A 20,348-nucleotide genomic window follows, 5' to 3' on the forward strand; every position below is an offset into this window, starting at 1 on the left:
CAGGTGATGAAGATGGTTGGAGGTGGAAGAGGTTGACTCGATGTGGAACACTGAACTCCCAAAAGACAAAGAAGAATCACATGCGCCGTTCCCTGCCTTTATGCATGAGTGCTGGACACACACTGGATTTCATTTCTGATTTTGTGTTCACATTTGCTGTATATCCAGTAACAGTGCATGCATGAATCCCCTGTTGGCCTTATTTCAATCCATTGAATAGAGGCCATTAGAGTCCAGTGAACACACCAACAGTCCGAGGTAATTTAAGACTACTGACATGGTTCATTATTCTGTCCCAATTTGTAATTTTAATTTGGGCACGCTCTGAAATGAACCCTCATACATCACTATGACTGCCTTCAGCCTTTTGATTCAATTTTCTCTATTAATCTGCTCCCTTCCTTGTCTGTTTTCGTGGGACATTTTCACTACATCTTCCTGTATATACAGCTTAAAAATTGCAATTATAGTTTAAGTAAACCACAGGCAAATACATGTACAGCTAACTTCAGTCAGTGTGAAGAAAAAGTTCCACTAACATATAAGCATTAAGACACTGAACTTCTCACTACACTTCCCATCAAGGGTTCCCACAATGCCTCCACCTTGACTTGACTTGATCCTCATCCAGTCACACTTTCATGTCCTTAGCAAATATGAACCTCAGTGTTGTCCTCCTCTTCTTTATCTCCAACTCTGTCTCTCCTCTCCACTAACCATCAAACCCCCGAACTTGGTCTTCAACCCTTCAACCCTCTCCACATGCCCCTCTTATTTATGATCTGGTCCTTTCTCCCAAAGACAACCTCAGTATCTTCATCTCCAACTGTGGAAACCACACACCCTCTCCAAACCCAGAAAAAAACAGCAACACATTCCTCCCCTGAAACAACTTCAGGCTCATTCTCTGACTAGTTTTCCACTTACATGTCTTGGCGTTCACCAGCAGGGGTCCACTCGAGCCGGCTGAGTATGAGGCAGACACTTGAACACTGTACTCGGTCCCACTCAGTAGATTGAGGAGCAGCACAGAGTTCATATTGTCGCCTGCTGTTGTTTCCAAAACCGGCCCTGGAACTGACCAAGCAGAAGAGAGAATGAGTAGAGGCGAAGACTAAGACAAACTTATAGCAACTAAAAGTGTCACATTCAAAACAAATGAAGATGCATTTACTACAGTTACTAGGATCAGTTGAAACACCCCCTCATCCAAACTGATGCACAGCATGTACGTGTTAACCTTTCAAACATGAGGCTTCAGCATTAAAATCTGCTTCCTGGTGTTTAAAAGGAAAAATAAATATTTGCAAAGAGATCAAAATGTAGAGACATAAAAACATCTTCAAACACTCGTTGAATGTATACTTGGACACAGAATGCTTTTTTTCTCAGCGCTGCATTTGAGCGTCAGACCTCTGTGTACTGTTTATACATCGTTCTCCGCATGGATCAATGCCTCAATGTAGAGGCTGGCATTTTAATTTAAAGGGTAGATTTATTTCTAAGAAACTATTTGAGAAACTTAGCCTCCAACAATTCTAAAGACTTTCCCTTTATGCTCATCCAAAGCTTAATGTTTTGTTTGGAATATGTCAAACATGAAGATGATAATAAACAGAACTATTGTTTAGAAGGGTTCAACGATGCAGAAAAAAAGGTTTGGAGAAAACTGCTCAGTTAGTGAGGTCAAAGTGCACCATCTGTTACCATGGACTCAGACAGAAGCAGAGGTCTATTAGCATCACTGCGTCACCAAAGGGTCAGTTGAAACCAAGTCACAATGGTTTGTTTTGAAAAGTCAAATTTCCATTTTTGGGAATAACGTTATTGATCAAACTCTGACAATAAAAACACAAGCCTTATTCTCCTACATTCTTAAAGCCAAAGTTTTGGGAATATAGGAGTCGAGCAATTTGTGATCCATCACACTGAAGTCAAACACACATATTGAATTATCTCTATTTGAATCATAATTGAAATCACAATTATCGTCATTAACAATAGATAATTTCACAAACATACTCACGGTTAAACCTGAGTTTGCGACATCATAACCCTGTAAATGTAAAACGAATGTACTACTGTAACTCCCAAGAACATAAACTAACATTTAACAGCGAAATGAAGTCACACATCTTCACCCTAGCCCCTCTGATGTGACGCAAGGTTTGAGCAACATCACACACAGAGGACACGACCAGCAAGCTTACAGATAAAAGGCTCAGGATAATAGAAAAGGCAATATAGCAGCTGGTGCTCAGCAGCAGCCTACGTAGTAAAAATAGAAGCAACAATCTTCAAATGACGCACGGTAAATGAAAACCAAAGTAATCCAGGAACAGAAGATAAAGGAGGGCTAATTATCTTAACAACACTCCACTCATTGAAACCTAGCAAATAAAGAGCCTGTGAGCTTGCGATTTTAGATTGTGCGCTAATGGATTGATATTTACATACTGCTGTTGTTCTGTGCATCAGGGTGTGTTGGATTATAGACGAGCACAACAAGTGCTTTTTGTCTCGTCCATTATCCAATATGGAGGCCAGATGAAATAACTCACCATAAGCTGACGCTCAGAAATGACATTAGCTCTGTCTGGTATAAAGCAGGAACCGTTGGTTTTGTTTACATGACAGAAAACAGATGTGGAAAACACGGAGAGAGCCTCTTGTCTCCAAAGAGTAAAGCAATTAGCACCGGAGAAGCCGCAGAATAGTCAAACAGGGTTGTGAGGAGCTTGAAGGCAGTTAAAATGAGGGATGGTAATGTCTTATTTCTGCTCTGGATCACTGAGGTTTTCCGTGGCGCCTTCAGCTTCTTGTTAAAAAGAAAAAGTCGTAATCAAGGGAGACCGCCTCGGAGAATCTTGTTTGGTGCGGCTGCTGAATTCCAAATGCTTGTTGCTGTTGATTCTATCCAACAAGCTCATTAAGTCTCGGAGAGTCCCAGAGCAGTAAAAATACATGGACATGAGGTGATCATTGACTCGGCAGGTGACTCCATGGGGGGGGCGCGAGACCAGGTCGGCACAAGAATTCCAAACACTCCTTAACAAATGGTGTGAGGAGAAGGATCAGGTATGAAGACGGACAGGAATACGGGACCTTGTTTGACAAGTGTGGATGAGGATGACATGCCATTTGTACAACTTCTTTCCACTGATGTTGAGTGTTTAACGCACGACCCTCCATCCTATTTGGTGTCAGTGGAGGTACTGCAACTTGAGGTCACATCAGTGATACACACATTTTATAGCCAATGGAAAATGTTGTGTATAAAACCACTAAATAGTGGGTTGTCTCCTGGTGTCCTCGACCTCATGTTTGCAACTGCAGAGATTGCAAATAAAAAATGAACTTTACATGTTATGGTATGAAAGTAAGAGCTTTGAAAGGTAAGACATGGAATATAGCATTGATGGTGTTAAATGGATGTTCTTCAGAGAGTAGACTTGTTGACCTGGAGTCAGAGCCACTGAAACCCGGAGGATAAAGAGACGGAAAGCGCAGTATTTAAAAGGGTTTGAGAGAAGTATGAGGGCTGAGGTCTTGAGCACATCTGAACAACATTGAAGAAATAGCTTCAGGTCTGTACACGAAGCAAGTAACTGTCCAAACTAACTGGAAGAGACTGTCAAATCTAAAGACAGTTTATTCAATTGTTTGGAGGATTTCAGATGGCAGGAGACGAAAGTGAAATTGACAAGGGAAATCGACATCGACACAAATTCTAGCAAATTCACGCAAACAGTAACTACTTTGAACAAAGTGTCCATGGCAAGACATAACAGTGCGCTAAAATTTGAATTCCAAGCCCAAACACGCCACAACAGGCTGGGACCACAGGTGAAAGTCGATGCCCTCTCAGATAGATGGAGGCAAGAGTCAATATTTTGAGGTGCAGACCTAATTATGACCACAACAGCGATATCCAGAGAGTCATTAATAATCCCAAGTGGGACGCTTTTCCATCCATAATTCCAACTAGATGCAGTCTGTTTTGTAACCCAACACTAACTTTGAGGCTGGTTTGTTCCATCCTTCATTGCTTCATTTGTACGTCTCCAATGAGTGAGTCTAAATGTTTTGTGTGTGTTTACCATAGATGGGCTGGTAGACAATCCTGTAGCCCAACGTGGGTGAGTGGGGGGGGTCCCAGGTGACTCTGAAACGATTGTACCACTCCTCTGACACTCGGAGGTTTTCAGGAGACAAGAGAGGCACTGAAAAAAAATAAAAAATATATATTATAACTGGGGAAATTAATTTTTTAAAACCATTTACTGGTTTCTAGTTCATATTTTAATTTTCATGGTTAATACATGTTTAGGCAGAAATTGGTCCTTTTGCAGTATATTTTAAGATGACTATAATACAATTCTTTTTTTATATTTAAACAGAAGTAAGACATGAAGATTAGAAGATGTTATGAATGTTCATAATCATGTATTGTAACTTAAGACAAGGTTTATAAAATATAAGTAGTGGATTTAACATAATCTAGTTATAAAGAATAACCCCAACACATAACCAAATCAAATAGTATAATGTTATTAGAATTAATACAAACGTAAAACATAATATACATTTTTTATGTGCTGAGTTAAATTAAATTCTAGGTTTGGCGGAGGATGTTGGTATTTCTTGATGTGATTTCTGAGCGAAGACATCTTTTTTTATTTTGATGGAAAAAGATCATCTTGTCACAGTGAACATCGTGTTTGGCTGAGCTTTGATTAATGCCCAGATATTTCTTCCCCCCATACGGTGAGGAATCTTGCTGACATCCTAAAAGATGACATACTTTATCTGACATTTCAATTTCCAGAACAAAGAGGAGAAAACCTGGTCACAAGAGCTAATCAGCGGTGCGGCTGAGAAAATCAATTACAGTCGTGGAAAAATAATTCAATTGTCTTGTTAATGAAAAGAGCAGCTGTGATTATGGACGGCCTTCATTACGGCAATTACCAACGCAGCAATATTTGTCATCTCCCTAATTTACATTGTCCTTCAGGAGCAAAAAGGAACATGAAGTTAATGCAATGCAAATGAAGAGGCTGCTCATGGCATTACAATTCATTCCCCTTCATTTCCTCACAAGCCTTTCCCTCTACTAACAGCCCCAGGGTTGGTGCTTCTTACGTGTGGTGCCCAGCGCAGACACGCTGATGCCCTCTTGTCCATCGGCGTACACAGGAGTGACAGTCACTTTGTACTGAGTGTCTGATTGCAGCGACTGCAGGACTTTCCTCCTCTGACCAGCAGGAACTATCACCTGAAAACACACAGACATTCAGAGCACGTTAGCTCAGAGCAGGGAGTTAAAGGCAGTAACTGCTACTCACTTAGGAGCAAGCTGCAGGACGGCATACAAATAAAACGACAGGGATCAGAACAGAGTGAAAGAGGCGCAGAATTTAGCGCAGACGGTGTGGAGATCTCCTGTATGAGATTAGTTGCACACTCTGTTTGACGTGGAATAACAGTCTATCAACTGCCCGCGCGCAATACACCTAAAGGGGTCTTGGGCACAACTGTTCAGGAATTCTGCTCAATCTGCTCAGTCAATAAAGTCAGTTGAGGCCAGCTGTGGAGGGGAGAAGGAAAGGAATTACTACTGCCTTTTAATTTATTGGAGCCAGTGTTTACCATTCTTCTTCAGCCCAGGTACTGCAGCATCATAATACCGCACGGATCCCCCCAAAAATATTGTAGATGCTTTAGAATTAATTCCACAGGATATGTAAAATCGACAAAGATTAAACATGTATAGTTGGAGTATACTTATCCAGCTAAATAGGGAGAGAGGCAGACGCCACCCTGGACGGGCCACCATCCTATCACACACAGTCCTAACCTAAGCAGAAAACTCCACACAGAAAGCCTTCAAGCTGGAATCAAACCCATCTTGCTGTTACAGTATGAGCTGTTACAGTACAGTATGAGCTAGTAGTCATCCCCGTCCTCTCCCCCACAGTGCTCCATCCGTGTCCAGACATGGTCTAATACGTTCGCTACATTAGCATAATGCCACATTTTAAAACGAATATCAGATCATTTGGAGCCATTAAGATAGATGTCCAGCAATGACTGAGCGCTGCTTGCCAGGTGGAGGGTAGATAAGAACACAGCAGCAATACATTTGAATGCACAACTATGCACACAAAAACAACCTCATGAATCATGCAATATTGTCACTACTGTCACTGCTGTCCTCTACGTTTTCAGAAAGGGGTGCGAAGACTTTTATCTAGCAGCCGGCAGACAGGGCTAAGCCTTCGCCCTGTTGGGTTTATTTGCTCACTGTTTTAACATTGCGCTTGTGTTTCTCTTTCCTCCTCGCTGCTGGCCCCCATACGGGCGACCACAGAGGTAAACAGCAGCTGAAAAGATAATGGAATGTCTTCTGACCCGGCGCGGCCTCTCTGTCTTCTGTGGTTTTGACACTACAATCGGAAATTAAACCCGGGAAGCAGAGTGAAGCGAGGAAGAGGCACGGGAGAAGACAAGAAGAGAAATGGCTGAGATCACAAGGCAGAAGTGGATTGTGTCTGTGTGAGGGCAATAAGGGCTAGATATAATTAAAGGTTCCGCTGTAGTTGACTTGGGCCGGACGTTTAGTGATGGATCAGACAATTTCCATTTCACATTATCGATGATACATGTGTACAATCATTCAACGTACAGTTTCGTGGCCCTGCTCTCTGTTGATGCTCTTGTAGGACACTCGGAAGCCATGCACGTAAGGATCGTCCAGCTCCCACGAGGCCTCCAGGGTCTCAGTGGTCTCATCAGTCAGCTGAAGGTTCCTCACAGCCTGCCGGGCCACTGCGAGACAACAACAAATGAGCAACTGAACCTGTCATAATTCCACGAGAAGCCACTGGTTCATCTGGTGAGTGTTTCATTAGGGGAGGAAGACATGCCCTGAGAAGAGGGTGAACGAGCTCATGAATGATTAAAAAATAAAGCCTCTCAGCCTTGGCATCACATCTGTGATGATAGAGTCAAAAATGAAAGGCAACTTGGTGAAGATTAATTAAAACATCCCGTCTTTTTGACAAGTCTTATCAAACGGATTGACACAGATTTTCGCGCTGAGAGTACAACTCCTACTGACAGGGGAGCACAGTTCTTCTCAAGCGCTTCTAAAGACAACAAGGAAGTCTTACCAAAGGGCGTTGTAGCGATCGTTGTTGTTGCCGCCACTGGGGAGACACGAAGAATGGAGATCAGATAATTGGACCGAAACTCTCCTCAAGAACTCTCGACGTCAATAAGCAGCTACGGTAATTAGGTGAAAATATCACTGAAATAATGGATTAGCAACATGAGTTCTCAGGGACAAGGGCAAACAGAGCAGCGTAATTGGTCTCATGTGAAGGTTAAAAATTATTTTTGTATGAATCTATAGAGCTGCATTTGATTCTGTGATATTAACTGTAATTGGCTCATTAAGACCATTTCACTATTTTTAATCCAAATGTTTAGTCTAGAGCACAAATTTGATTTGGCAGACCATTGTAAAAGCTTCAACTATTGCAGTGCATTATGGGACTATTATCATTGCATACTGGAAGTGCTGTCTACCAAGATGCCTCTAATAACAGACATGTAATGAAATGTTGCTTATTGTTTCATTCATGTGGATGAGTTGTGTTAAAAACTTCTGCAATATTCATTGCACTTCTATACCTGACTAGCAGTAATTCATTCTCATCTGCTTCTGAAATAAGAGGCTATAAAAGTACTGCCCAAGCTGTGAAGATAAAAATAGAAAAGCTTCACAAGGAGTTTTACTTGATATTTTTATAAAAGCTATTTTTCTTCTGTGTCTGGAGTTAAATGTGGAGGTTTTGTTTGAGGTTGAATTTACAACTTTCCTTTAAATGGGCCTTAAAAATGGTAGCCAAGCTGATGGCAAGCTATGGCAGACTAAGTGAGAACGATTTGCAGTGAAAGAGCCAGATCTGGTTGTGAGGAAATGGGGAGTTGTACTAAGCTGAAATTAGCCTGGATGCAAGGGCCAGTTCCAGCAGCAAACGAGGTTGTCCAGCATGCAGAAGGGACAAAGCTGCTGGCCAACAGTCAGCCTTTTAACAAAATACCAAGCATAGAAAGAATGTTGTCATCTTAGTCAAACACAGAGACTTAAATCTTACGTGTGGTTTCTACCACTGTGGCGGTGTCGCTCTCAGATTCATCCTTAAACACGGCTGTCAGCAAGACTTCATACTCGGTGGACGGACTCAGACCCGTCAGGACATATCTGTTATCACTTCCACTCAGGACCACCTACAAAATAAAACTCACAATCAAACCCTTATGTTTCACATTGCGAGCAGCCAAACATGCTTTCCACAAAGTGGTTTGAGTAGAATGATATTCTGGCTCTTGACTCTTAATATCAGAGCTTCTGAATCCAAAACAAATGCATCCTAATGGAGTAAACATGTTTTCTTCTTGTTGTTAAATTAGAACAAGGGCAGACTGTTTCAGCGAGGGCCAGACCAACACAGCTAGTGGTTCCAATACCAGGACGACGCCCGCACGCCAAAGCTGCCTCAAACTGCGACATCAGAGCTTAAAATAATAAAAATGACTACCTCAAAATATTAAATTAGCTTCAATTTTCACACTGGTATTTGAGATAAGTCCACAGTGCAGTGGTCCAGTTCACACTTCCGTCTTCGGCTGCATTACTCCAACTCCCCTGACTCAGCTCAGATAAATCTCAGTGAGAACACACACACACTCACGTGTATGCACTCTCCAGCCATAAGAACTCTATTGCTGACACCCAGTCCCTTTTAAAACCCCTGTCATAAAACCCCTCAAGCCATTAATTTCTTGATTTATTCTTTCATTAATTATACTCGGCGAGGGGTTTTACCACCCACCCGTCCAGTAGTAACACAAGTCTATAGAGTTCTAGCTCCACTTCATCAGAGCTCATGAAGTGCGGCCACTTCTTCCAGAGATAATAAAACGACCATTGGCTTGTTGAAAACTTCTGGATCGATAAGGACTTTTTATCTTCTAATGCAAATTTAAATGTTACTACCATAACCTCGGGAGTGATAAAGTTAATTTGCAGCTAACTCTTCTAGTCAAATGTAATGCTTCTGGAATGGACTGCTGTGCAGATCCCTGTTGGGGACGAGTGGCGGACATAATGGGAGCAAGGACGGATATGGAACGTACACGACTGAAAGAATGGAGAAGTATATCAGTGGGACTCACCTCCTTGGTGTCACCGCCCATGAATGGCGCCCAGGAGAGTCTGTAGAGGATGATGTCATCGGCTGAGTGTTCCCAGCTGACCTGGAAGCTGTCTGTGTCCACATTGCTGGAGCGAAAATGAAGAGGACCTGGAACTGGAACTGTGAGACAGATTTCTGATTAATCTAGCTTGCAGAGTAGAGAGGTCCCCCGGTTTACCATCAGCACCAACACACACAGAGTCAAACGTTTCACTCCAGTTTTACATGATTATCCATGTTGTTAGGACACCACAGTTTAGCCACAGTGCAGAACTCTGCTCCATCACTCACTGCTCCTCCATAGTGCCATCAATCACCCTGAACTCCTGACAACTTCTCTGTCTGCCAGGACCCGCCGGGCATTCCAGCACCTCCTCCATCCTCCAACTAACATGACTCTCATTCATTCGCTCTCTTTATCCAGGTGTGCCACGCCTCGTCCACATGCCATGCCACGTTATCAAGACGGTGTCTATACGATGTGTTTGTTGGTGGTTCTGGAAGGTAAACAGTCCTTGACTGTATAGTTTCGGTCTGGAACAGATCATGAATGAATCAGGCTCCTAAATGGAGGTGCTACCATGTATGATTTCAGCAAGCCCTGAGTATTTGGAATCAACAGGTTATTGAGAGTATTGTCTCTCAAAAGATGATTATGGAGCTGAACAGTTAAAACAAGTCTGTTGCTGTTAGCCCCAGACTAATATGAAATCATGCATATTAGCTTGTCTAGTTGCATGTGTCTGTCCTGGCTGTGATTCTGCCTGAGAGCATACAGCATGCGCTCTAAATGGCTTCTTCCTCTCTTGACCGACCACACATTGAAGTTACTATAACTAACACTGCCATTATCAGACGTCTCCAGCCAGTGTCACAATATAGTGCTTTACAGTGACCACTTTAATCACTCTTTCCCAGGTAAAAAAAAAAAACCTTTCAACTGACTCATCACTGAAGCTAAGAGCACATTGCTTAAAGGAATATTCTAAAAAATCAATACCTGTTAGCCTGACTGAATGGTCAGGGACGGTAAAATGACCTTTTAATGTGCCTGGCCTTTTATGCTGAGGTGCAAATGAGATGGGCCTGAAGCCAGGATAGCAGAAGGATCAGCAGTGGTGATAAAATTGGACACAATTTGGCACTGAGAGAGGAATGACACAGCTTTTAATAGTTTTGAAGGGCCATTCCAAATATATGGAGACAAAACTGCCCTCAGTAGAAATGGCTGTGAGACGGAATAAAAACAAGTTGAAGTGCTTTCTTATGATGCTTACTTGTCGTGAATCCATCGGTGAGTGGCTCAGACTGGCCCTGGTCATACAGAGCAAAGATGGCCACCGAGTACTCCATCAGAGACGTCAGGTCACTGAGGTCGTACGAGTGCACTGGGCCCACTTCAACCTGCAGGGCAACCAACACACCAAATAATAACTGGTTAACTCCATTAACTTCCCCACTTTTATGCATGGTTCCAGTATTGATGCAGTGAAATCCACTGCTACCTCCATCCCTCTTCCATCCAAACCAAATTCTCCATGCGTCTCCGGCAAGCCCATATCTAACTGAACAGACACATTACCCCTCCTTCAGGTCACAATCTCAATTTGGTAGATGATCCGGCCATTACTCCTAAAACATGCAAATTGCTCTGGCCATTCTACTGGGAAAATGAGATAGTTCTGTAATATTTTCTGTTGCACTTGGACGGCCTTCAAACGGAGTAAATGAAGTGCATTTTCTAAACAATATTAAAACATGTACATGTTGAATTTGATCAAACAACTACAGAAATGAAATTAACAATTAAATTGGAGATGCTTTTATAGATCCTTCAGCTGACTCTTTGCAATGACTTCAGGGTTGTCTGTTTTCAGCCATCACACTTGTCAAGACTGTTCAGTTAAATTGGCCAGCGAAGGAGTGACAGATGTATTGCAGGTGATAGCAGTTGCATCAGGGAACAGCTCTTTTAGTCTGCCGTGCTGATGGACAGATGAGGTTTGAGGAGTCTCCCAGGACCATGATGTTTTCTGATGATACAGTTATGAGCACTGAGAGGAAGGAAGAGCTGGAGGAGAAGCTGCATAGAAAAGGAATGAAAGTGAGAAGAAAGATGTGGGCGCAAGGGTTGTGAAAAACCAAGGGATGTATAGAACAGTGCAGACGGGATGAAACATGATGAGTGACAGCAGCAACAGATTAGCAGCTACAGTGAAACCGAAGCTTCACTGGACAGTAATGAGACCAACCATGATGTTTGCTTCAGAGACAGTCTCTATAACACAAAGACAGAAAGCAGGGCGTGGAAACAGTAAACAAAAATTAAATGGAAATGGAGATAACATGATGAAGGAGAAGAGGACAATAACCAATGAGGTTCATGGTTTTTGAGGGCATGAAGAGAACAGGTGTGACCAGGGAGGCTGACAGAACATGTTCAGACGATGACAAAGAAGATCATTCGATGAAGGAGAGACGATCATGTGACAGAGCAAGAAAGAGTGTGACCACAGCAGCATCACAGGTCACATGTCACTGGCATCAGTAAACATGCCGGATGAGATTGACAGGGAAGTGATCTCAGAGAGCACACACCTCCTCCGTCACGAGTCCGTCTGTCTTCACCCACATGATGCGGTAACCTTTCACTCCGAGGGGCGGAGGGTTCCAGCTGATGTGCGCCGAGTTGTGGGTGATATCAGAGAACTGCAGGTTCTTGGGAGGACTCAGTGGCACTGAAGAGTGAAGAGGTGTGTTACACGCGTAGCTTATGGTTTGATTAGAGTTCACTCACATGTAGTGGCCTGGTTCGTCATGGGATCGCTAGCTTCATCTCCATACAAGGCGTAGACCGTGACGGTGTACTCAGTGCGGGGAAGGAGTCCGCTCAACTCTAGCTCGGTGACTGCGTCTGACACTTTGACCTGCAGGACAAAGGCTTCATGAGCGAAAAGTAAATGGACCTGATTTTGTGTCCATTCATCACCTCCTTCTCATCCAAGTCTCCGTTATCTGTGAGTGGCGCATACAACAGCATGTAGCCAGAAGCTCCTTTCACGCTGTCCCATTGGGCAGTGATGGAGCTCGGAGTCATGCCCACCAACTGCAGGCCCGTCACAGTTGGGAGAGCCACTTCACAGACACAAGACAAGCAGACGCCTCAGATTCAGCAGGAAACCTTTATGACCGTTCCCAACACATAGAAATAGATATGCGCAGCTAATGCTACCTGGAGCTAGAGTCTCAAAATCCTGGCTGCATTCAAATGATATTTGGTCCAGGACTTCATCTCAATATTATATGAGCGCCAAACCGTAAAAAACAGTCCCACTCAAATGACAAGGCCCATAATGCACTGCAACAGTCAAAGTTACAGGACTGGGAACAGGAAATCCAACTTACGTGTTGTTTCTGTTCCTCTCAGCGCCTCACTAGCCTCGTTGGCGTACACAGCAAACACAGCCAGCTGATATTCAGTCAGAGAGTTGAGAGGCTGCAGCACCACTGAAGATTCATGGCTGCCCAAGACGAGCTGGTCAGCAGGAAGTTTGAAAGACAGATGGACAGGTCAAAGACACAAACAGCAAGTAATAATGAATGCAGCGCGACAGATGGGAAAAGACAGGGGGGTTAACCAAAGTGGTAAATGCGTGTGGATGCTTCAAACGTGGAGTGATTCGGTAGTCCTAAATTGCAGTGAGGAAGAAAATCGTTTGAGGCCGGGAAAGGGTCAGCGACCATGTTGTTCAGGAACAGCTGGTTCTCTGAAGTCCATCTGACCCGAAGAGTTAATGATTTCTGTGCTCATCTTTCTTAGAAAACAGGAGTCCATTGCTTGCTGTAAATCTATGCGTACTTCTTCAGGTCTTTCACTTACCTCCTGTGGCTCGCCTCCCTGCGCAGGATAATAAACCAGTCTGTATTTCTCGACGCTTCCTGGCGCGTGACTCCAGGACACTCGAAAGCTTCGCGGTGTGACCTCTGATGTCAGCAGGTCTGCGGGCGGCCCAGTCAGTTGTGGTATTTGGTCTGGAAATTCAGTAAAATATTTTGACATTCAATGCCATAAAGCTTGAATTATTTTTGCTGCCTTTTTATGTCCTCATCTGATTAATTAGCATGTTTACAAGCAGGGAGCTGGTCATTGGAAAATCACAATAAAACATTGTGTAGAAAACGCCAGACCAATAAATCCAATGATGTCATTGACCATGTTGCTCACTCCACAGTTAGCCATCAGTGCTCCGTCTTACGGTGCTTTATGTCCTTGTCCTGCTGCTCCACTTGCTCGCACACAGTCCTGGTCAATCCCTCCACGATGGAGCTCATGATGTTGAAGTCGGCCACGTTATAGACATGGGTGTGGTCCGGTTCTGAGGCAATGGAGTACAGCTCGTTCTCATCAGCGTTCTTGACACCTGAAGGGGAAAGCAAGCAAAAATGAATTATCCCTCTGTCTTCAAAGGACGACATGTTAAAAAAATATGAATAATTACAACGCAATTCATGGCAACAACAAAACAGATATAACTGCAACAAAAATTTGACAAAGAAGCCGTAGGCCAGTCAGTATGATTAGATATAGTATTCAGATGTATACTGGAGTCACTGCAAATCCAAATATGAATATAAAAAAAATATTTGAATTCCAAAGAATAATTGTAATTTATTTATAAATATTTCATTGGCGAAGACTGTCTTCACCCTTTCACCCTTTTATCAGTGCATCACAATTTTTAAAAACATGATTCATTCATATTTTGATATTTATTCATGTTTGGTTATATTTAGTTAGGAATTTAGGAATCGAGGCGTATTTTCATATTTCATTATATTATTTATATCGGCTGAACGGTAGAGATGGCTCAAACAGTCAAGGTAAACTTCTAATGTCATCTGTACGTTATCATCATCATACAGGGCACTTGTCACACTACACACTACTTGGGATACAAGCCACTCATATTGGTGTGACGTATCTGCAGTTATAGGACTGTAAGTTTGCTCCACAATTTTTTTTAGCTGGCAATGAAAGGGTTAAATTATCAACCTATGTATTGTCAAAAGAAACAAGGGTACATTCTCAAGCTGCAAACACAAATATTAAGTTTTAAATTATATTATATATTTATATTTATATATTTGAACCGGCCAACCAAAATAATTTCTTAATATCAGTGTGGTAACTATACTGACACAATTAACACCAGCCAATCAATCAACTAGACCTTTTTTTAAAATATGAGAGAGCGTCATGCTGAAAGGTTCTGGAATGTTTTGACTACATCACGTTGGTTCGTGGGCTGTATTTTTGGTGTAGAAAGTGTTTATCATGGTCATTTTTCACAGCACAGCTGGACATCAACTTGGCCCACAGGCACATCCTCACCGATGGCAAACAGCTCAACGCCGGCATTCCGTAAGCTCTCTGCAGGCGGGATCACATCATCCTGAGACTTCCCATCCGTGATGAGGATTCCTATCTTGGGTACACCAACACGAGCGCCAGACTCAGGCTTGAAACAGTTCTCCAAAATGTAGGTCAGTGCAAGTCCTAGAGCCAGAGAAATGAAAAGAAGGGGAGGAGAAAAGGGGATTGCGAGAGGACGATGGACCAGGGAACAAAGACAGACATAAATAGAGACAATAGGATTTTTTAGACAAACTGTGGATGTTGAAAATGTTTACCGGTGAGAGTGTTTCCTCCTTTGTATGGGAGATTCTTAACAGCATCAATGACAGCTTCTTTTGTGGTGAAAGCATTCAGGTGCCACTCAATCCTCGGATCGCCGCTGTACTGGGCCAGACCTGAAATCACAGGCTTCTTTTAGTTCCTGCAGGTAGAGGAAATGGCGAACACGAGCCAGCAGCCGCCTCCAGCAGACACCCACCTATTCTGGTCTTCTCGATCCCCACATCAAAGGCATTGACCAGGTTCTCAAGGAACATGCGAACCAGCCGGAAGTTGAGTCGACCGATGCTCCACGAGCCGTCCACCAGGATCACGATGTCTGCTATGGACTCCGTGTGGCACACAAACTGGTCAACTGGAGTCAAAAAAGAAGATTTAGTCTAGAAAATGAGTTTTTTTGTTTATCAGCCCAAAACTGTCTTTCAGTGGCTCAGAAAATGTTCATTGAAAAACTAAAAATATTTGCTCCTTTAAGGCGCACTGAATTCGTAAGAACAACACGTGTGTGGAAGGTATTTGAATTCTTATTCAGAAGACCAAACGTGTTTGAACCCACAGTCTCTGCAACGACAGATGGAGGAGAGCATCAAGGTCAGCAGGCAGCTCCTGACACATTCCGCCTCTGCAAATTCTCAGTGCGTCCGTGCTTTAATCTTTAAAACACTCTCCATCCGTCCAGGTGTTTACAGAGGTCATATGAATTTACACGCAGGAAATAAGATTGTGTAAAATGAAAAGCTTCTGTTTTTCAATAAAACCAACAAGTTCAAAGGGCCAAAGAGAGTTAAAATAATTTCCTTCAGATGGATATCTCTCAGCTAACCATCACTCAGCGAGGATCGCCTTTTGTGATATTTAAAAAGGAGAGACAATTAAGTGCATAGTAGTTACTATCGAAACAGCTGATGATGATGGAGGTCAACGAAGAATTTGGAATTACAACAGCAATACATACATGACGCCCCACTCATTCTCCATTTTAATTTGAATCAATGTAAATAATTAGTTTGTAAATCTGTACACTTGGATCTGATACTGAAGTTTTTAGCGCAGGAAAATCTACTTGCAGGGGTTGTGTTGTTGACATGGATAATGGTTTATAAAGAATCGGAATCTCTTCACAATTCAATGTTTTGAATGGAACCAAAGATCAAATCATTCCTCTACATTCCAGTGATTGCAGTCCTCTGAATTAGGAAAATTCACCATTATAGAGGCACAGTGCGAACAGTGGAGCTATGTGAGTAACAGCATTTATGCGCAAACAAGTATCGTGTAGCATTAAAGAGATGAAAACAAAGGGGAAGGAACATCAGCTTTCCCATCTTTCATTAAGATGCCTTCCATTTGCACCCTGTCTTTCGAGTTTAGATTATTAGACCTTGCTGCTGCAGTCTGCAGAATGGTCCGGAACAAATACGAATGTGATTTTATCATGTATTGTTCGGAACTCGCACCACCATAAACACAATTCACATGAAGCATGGCAACTATTGAAAATGATATGACAAGATCCACAGGTTCAGATCAAATATATATTCCAGATTAAACAGGTCAGACTCAGAAAATCCCGTCTGACTGTGTAGGGACAGTTCAGGAGTTCATCGCACTGGCCGTAAAATGGCAGCTGATGTGGTATCAGTCAATTGTATTGCTGTGATAAACAGCATTCCTGCGCTCACTCTGATGCTGAATTTCAATTTGGAGGTCACTCTAATGCAGGTATTTCAGACCATTCAGGTCACCACTCGCCACCTGGTTGTACCAAGCCCCTCGTCTGTTGTTGCAGAGTGTGATGTCACACGGGAGGGGCTCATCTCTGTCCACCAGTGCACAGCAACAGTTGGTGTCACACACCATTACGCCCACAGCTTCCTTTAGCACCTCAAGGAATAAGCAGAGAACCTCAGGTCTTGGTTAGTCGGAACCCTCAGACAAACATAAATGGTGGAGACGACTATGATATTCTGCATCCATATTCTGCAATAAACTGAGATGAGATGGAAGAGTATCAAACCTCGTAGGTTTTAAAGGGGAGCGGACAACACAGAGACATCCATTGTCAGTCACTGACATTGAAATTCTTGTCTCTGCTCAGCACCTGCCTTTTAAAGAACTGGATGGTTCAAGGTCTTCCTCCCCCGTCTGTCTTCTTCTCATGCTTCCCCTCTTTTGTCTTCCAGTATTAAATCCCTGCTGCTGGCCACAGAGCAGCGGCTGAGGAGTCTGAGAGCACCATTGTGAAAGGAAACTATGAAAGCGGAGACAGAAATGGTGCGCGCACAGGAAAAAAGCAAGTACCCTCAAGTCGCCGCATTTATATGGCGACCATATATTTCAGCATTAACATGGGTACAAAGGAATTAACAAAGGTGGCGGGCATGTTCGTTCTTTCTTCCAAATACTTTTCCCATCTCAATAGATCAAAGGAAGTGTAGCATGTGTTATATTTTTCAAAGACATCATCGTCTTCCCTCATCTAGACTGGAATGAACTAGAACTGTGGCTCATTTGAAATACAGTGTATAACGATGTTGGCTTCATTCTGACATCTAATTCCATATTAATTTACTGCTAAAACCAATAACACAGCGACAGACTCGATGGTTTTTAATTTACCTTCTGTTTCCCATTTTGTAGGTGGTTTTATGACGGTGACAGTTAATTTAGATAACGTCAATAACACTGCACTTAATCACTTCAGAGGAAAACGATAGCAGAATAGGCTTCTCTCTTTTGATGCGTTTCATGCCGATCAGGTTGTATAGTCAACAACTCACTGCCCCCTGGGCTTGTCAACACTGAAATGTATTATAATGACACCACATCCAAGCATCGGTGTTGAACTTCAGTTGAACCTTAGTGGCACTGAAGCTCCTGATCAGCACAGATTCTATTAGCATATGTGCACTGGGATGAGCATTATTAGCATGCAAGCATGTGAGCAGGCGACCCGGAGAGAGTGATCAGGCCAACACATGAAAGACACTTCGTCTATCAGTGGTGGCAGACAGCTGCTTCTGATTTCACTCTAATTGATAACCATTTTGTTGTGAACATTATTCCTCGTAGTAGAAAGAATAGAAATTATTATTCACCCAAAGTACAAGCACTCAGAGAGTGCAGATCCCTACTGAAACAAAACTTTAAACAGAAGTTAAAACAAATCCTTCAACTCCACATGACCACTCACACGGTTCAAGGTATGTTCAAGCTAAAGCACTCCACAACAGTAGGAAGCTACATGAGCCAGCTGCTAGCTTCGTAACGGTCCATCAACATCCCAAAAATGTGATTAAATGTGTCACTTGACATTTCTCTGAGCAATATCCTTGGATGGTACTTGACCTTCCAGAGACTGTTGGCGACAAATCCAACAAGCAATGAGTGCATCAGGCAGGACTAAACCAGTTTATCTCTGCCCGGCAGGAGCATCGGTCCCCTAGCCTGAAATGATGCTTGCATAGAGTCCGTTCCTGGATCCAGACGGTGACTCGGATCAGCCACAACAAAAAAAAAATCACTTGTTCCACATCACATCTCTGACATATATAGTTACATATAGCTGTCCTGTTCACAAACAACCGCTGTCAAACAGGACAATAACGAAACAGAAATCTAAATAAACGTAATGTACACAGAGCTCCAGGCAGCCTTGACTTCATCTTTATCTTTCTTTTGGACTGGTGCTCTCATTACCAGCAGCTCTTCCCAACAGGCTTTGATTTACGGCTGACCTCTGTTTAGCCAGAGATTAGACAGAGTTGCAGTGAGTTCCCTCCCTCTGCCCAGCCGCATTTCCCTCGCTGCTCTCATTGTGTTTCTCTATCTGAAATGAACATTGATGACATCGACAGGCACGTCACCTGGCATTTCTTTACCGCAGCAAATGAATTCATCCCTTGTGAACATGAGCTTGGCTCCTCATTGATGACAGTCATTTGTCTGCAAATAAATATCCAGGTGAAAGCTGGAGGTGACGTTGGTGACAGCCTGGGAACATGTTTACAAAATGAGAGAAACTGAAACGTTCTTGTTTGCTCTCACAGTGCGTGTGCTATTCATCAGTAAATGCAGTCCTTACGATTGAGGATGAAAATAATAGAATAGTATTTAATATGACATGCACTTGCCCAATGCATGTTTGTGGGGAAAACAATAAGAGAGGAAAAAGTCATTTTAAGTAAAACAAACAAAAATAAAAAAGTCAGTGTTGAAAAGGCCCTCACAGAAGCCCAGTCATCCAAACACTGGGACCAGGTGAACTACCAAGCAAGAGCAAGATTGATCGAGTGGCTTCTCTGAAGACTCAAACTAATGTAATGTAATTCCACTGACCTCTTGATCAATCTCATTTTCAGCTCAGTTCCATGTTGATGGAAAGCAAACTTTGTAACAATATATCTCAGCTTCAACAAGCTGAGCGTTCCAACAGCTCCTCGGACACACACATCAACCCTCAGCACAGAAGTGTGATCAAGTCCATCCAAGCAAAACTGCAAAAACATTTCCAAAGCCAAGTGGCACATCACACTGTAAGAACAGAGTTTACTCATTGATTCATTGAATACAATTACACAAACTGACTCCAAAACCCGCCAATATCCTCCTGCAAAGTGGCCATTACATATTTAACTTAAATGTTTATGGTGCTTATTCAACCCAAGACCTGACTCAAGTCTGAGGCTAGAACGGAGTGGAAGAGATTCCACAGAGAGGATGGACAAGAAAGAGGAATATATAAGAGATGAAAGGGGTCAAATGAGGAACAGAGAGGTCAAACGTCTGTGGAACAGAGAGCGACATGAGTGAAAGTATAAAGTGGAGTGAAAATTGATGTTTTATATCCAGTCACATATATTTAAATATGATGTAGCTGCTCCTTAAATTCCTTCTTGAGAATTAGTGTTAATTTATGTGACCCAAAGCAGAGGTCGGCAAAGTGGGGTAAGGTTGGGAGCGTGTGTGCTTTCTGCCAGGGGCATCATTAGGGACATGTTCAGAAGATGGTGGGAAGAAAGGTTAGGCAACATACTACATAAGTGCCATAATGCGCAGCGTTTTTGAGCTGCGCATTATGGCAGCTCTTAAACTTACTAAACAGCAATTTCACAGACGAAACAAGTTCCCAAAAGAGTGAAACCACAAGGAGACAGAGGACAGTAATTATTCTAATTAACCTCTACACTTCAGCAGTCCTTGTCTCCAACGACCGGATCGCCATTAACATCAAGACATCCACACAAATCTGCTGTTTGCCATTGTCATACAATTAGCTCAACTCAGCCATGAACTCTTTCTCTTAATTGAGGGCAAGGACACGAGTCTGGCAGGCACGGAGACCACACACACTCCCGCACACAAGCGTCGCTAAATAGACACCCAGT

General features: G+C 42.8%; 1 protein-coding gene across 5 annotated transcripts in view; it reads right to left on the reverse strand.

Moving 5' to 3' along the window:
* Positions 1-20,348, reverse strand: part of col14a1a (collagen, type XIV, alpha 1a) — an 87,675-nt gene that overhangs the window by 41,873 nt on the left and 25,454 nt on the right. For all 5 annotated transcript variants that reach the window (XM_053844222.1, XM_053844221.1, XM_053844225.1 and 2 more), the window contains 17 exons: positions 15,161-15,316; positions 14,958-15,077; positions 14,659-14,823; positions 13,523-13,687; positions 13,147-13,298; positions 12,672-12,801; positions 12,256-12,401; positions 12,064-12,193; positions 11,865-12,004; positions 10,544-10,670; positions 9,247-9,386; positions 8,166-8,298; positions 7,176-7,211; positions 6,689-6,831; positions 5,146-5,278; positions 4,101-4,223; positions 928-1,077 (listed from right to left, as the gene is read on the reverse strand). In XM_053844222.1, coding sequence (XP_053700197.1) covers positions 928-1,077; positions 4,101-4,223; positions 5,146-5,278; positions 6,689-6,831; positions 7,176-7,211; positions 8,166-8,298; positions 9,247-9,386; positions 10,544-10,670; positions 11,865-12,004; positions 12,064-12,193; positions 12,256-12,401; positions 12,672-12,801; positions 13,147-13,298; positions 13,523-13,687; positions 14,659-14,823; positions 14,958-15,077; positions 15,161-15,316 — 2,289 coding nt within the window. The remainder of the gene's footprint in view (positions 1-927; positions 1,078-4,100; positions 4,224-5,145; positions 5,279-6,688; positions 6,832-7,175; positions 7,212-8,165; positions 8,299-9,246; positions 9,387-10,543; positions 10,671-11,864; positions 12,005-12,063; positions 12,194-12,255; positions 12,402-12,671; positions 12,802-13,146; positions 13,299-13,522; positions 13,688-14,658; positions 14,824-14,957; positions 15,078-15,160; positions 15,317-20,348) is intronic.

This window comes from Synchiropus splendidus, chromosome 15, assembly GCF_027744825.2.
Source record: "Synchiropus splendidus isolate RoL2022-P1 chromosome 15, RoL_Sspl_1.0, whole genome shotgun sequence".
NCBI lineage: Eukaryota > Metazoa > Chordata > Actinopteri > Syngnathiformes > Callionymidae > Synchiropus > Synchiropus splendidus.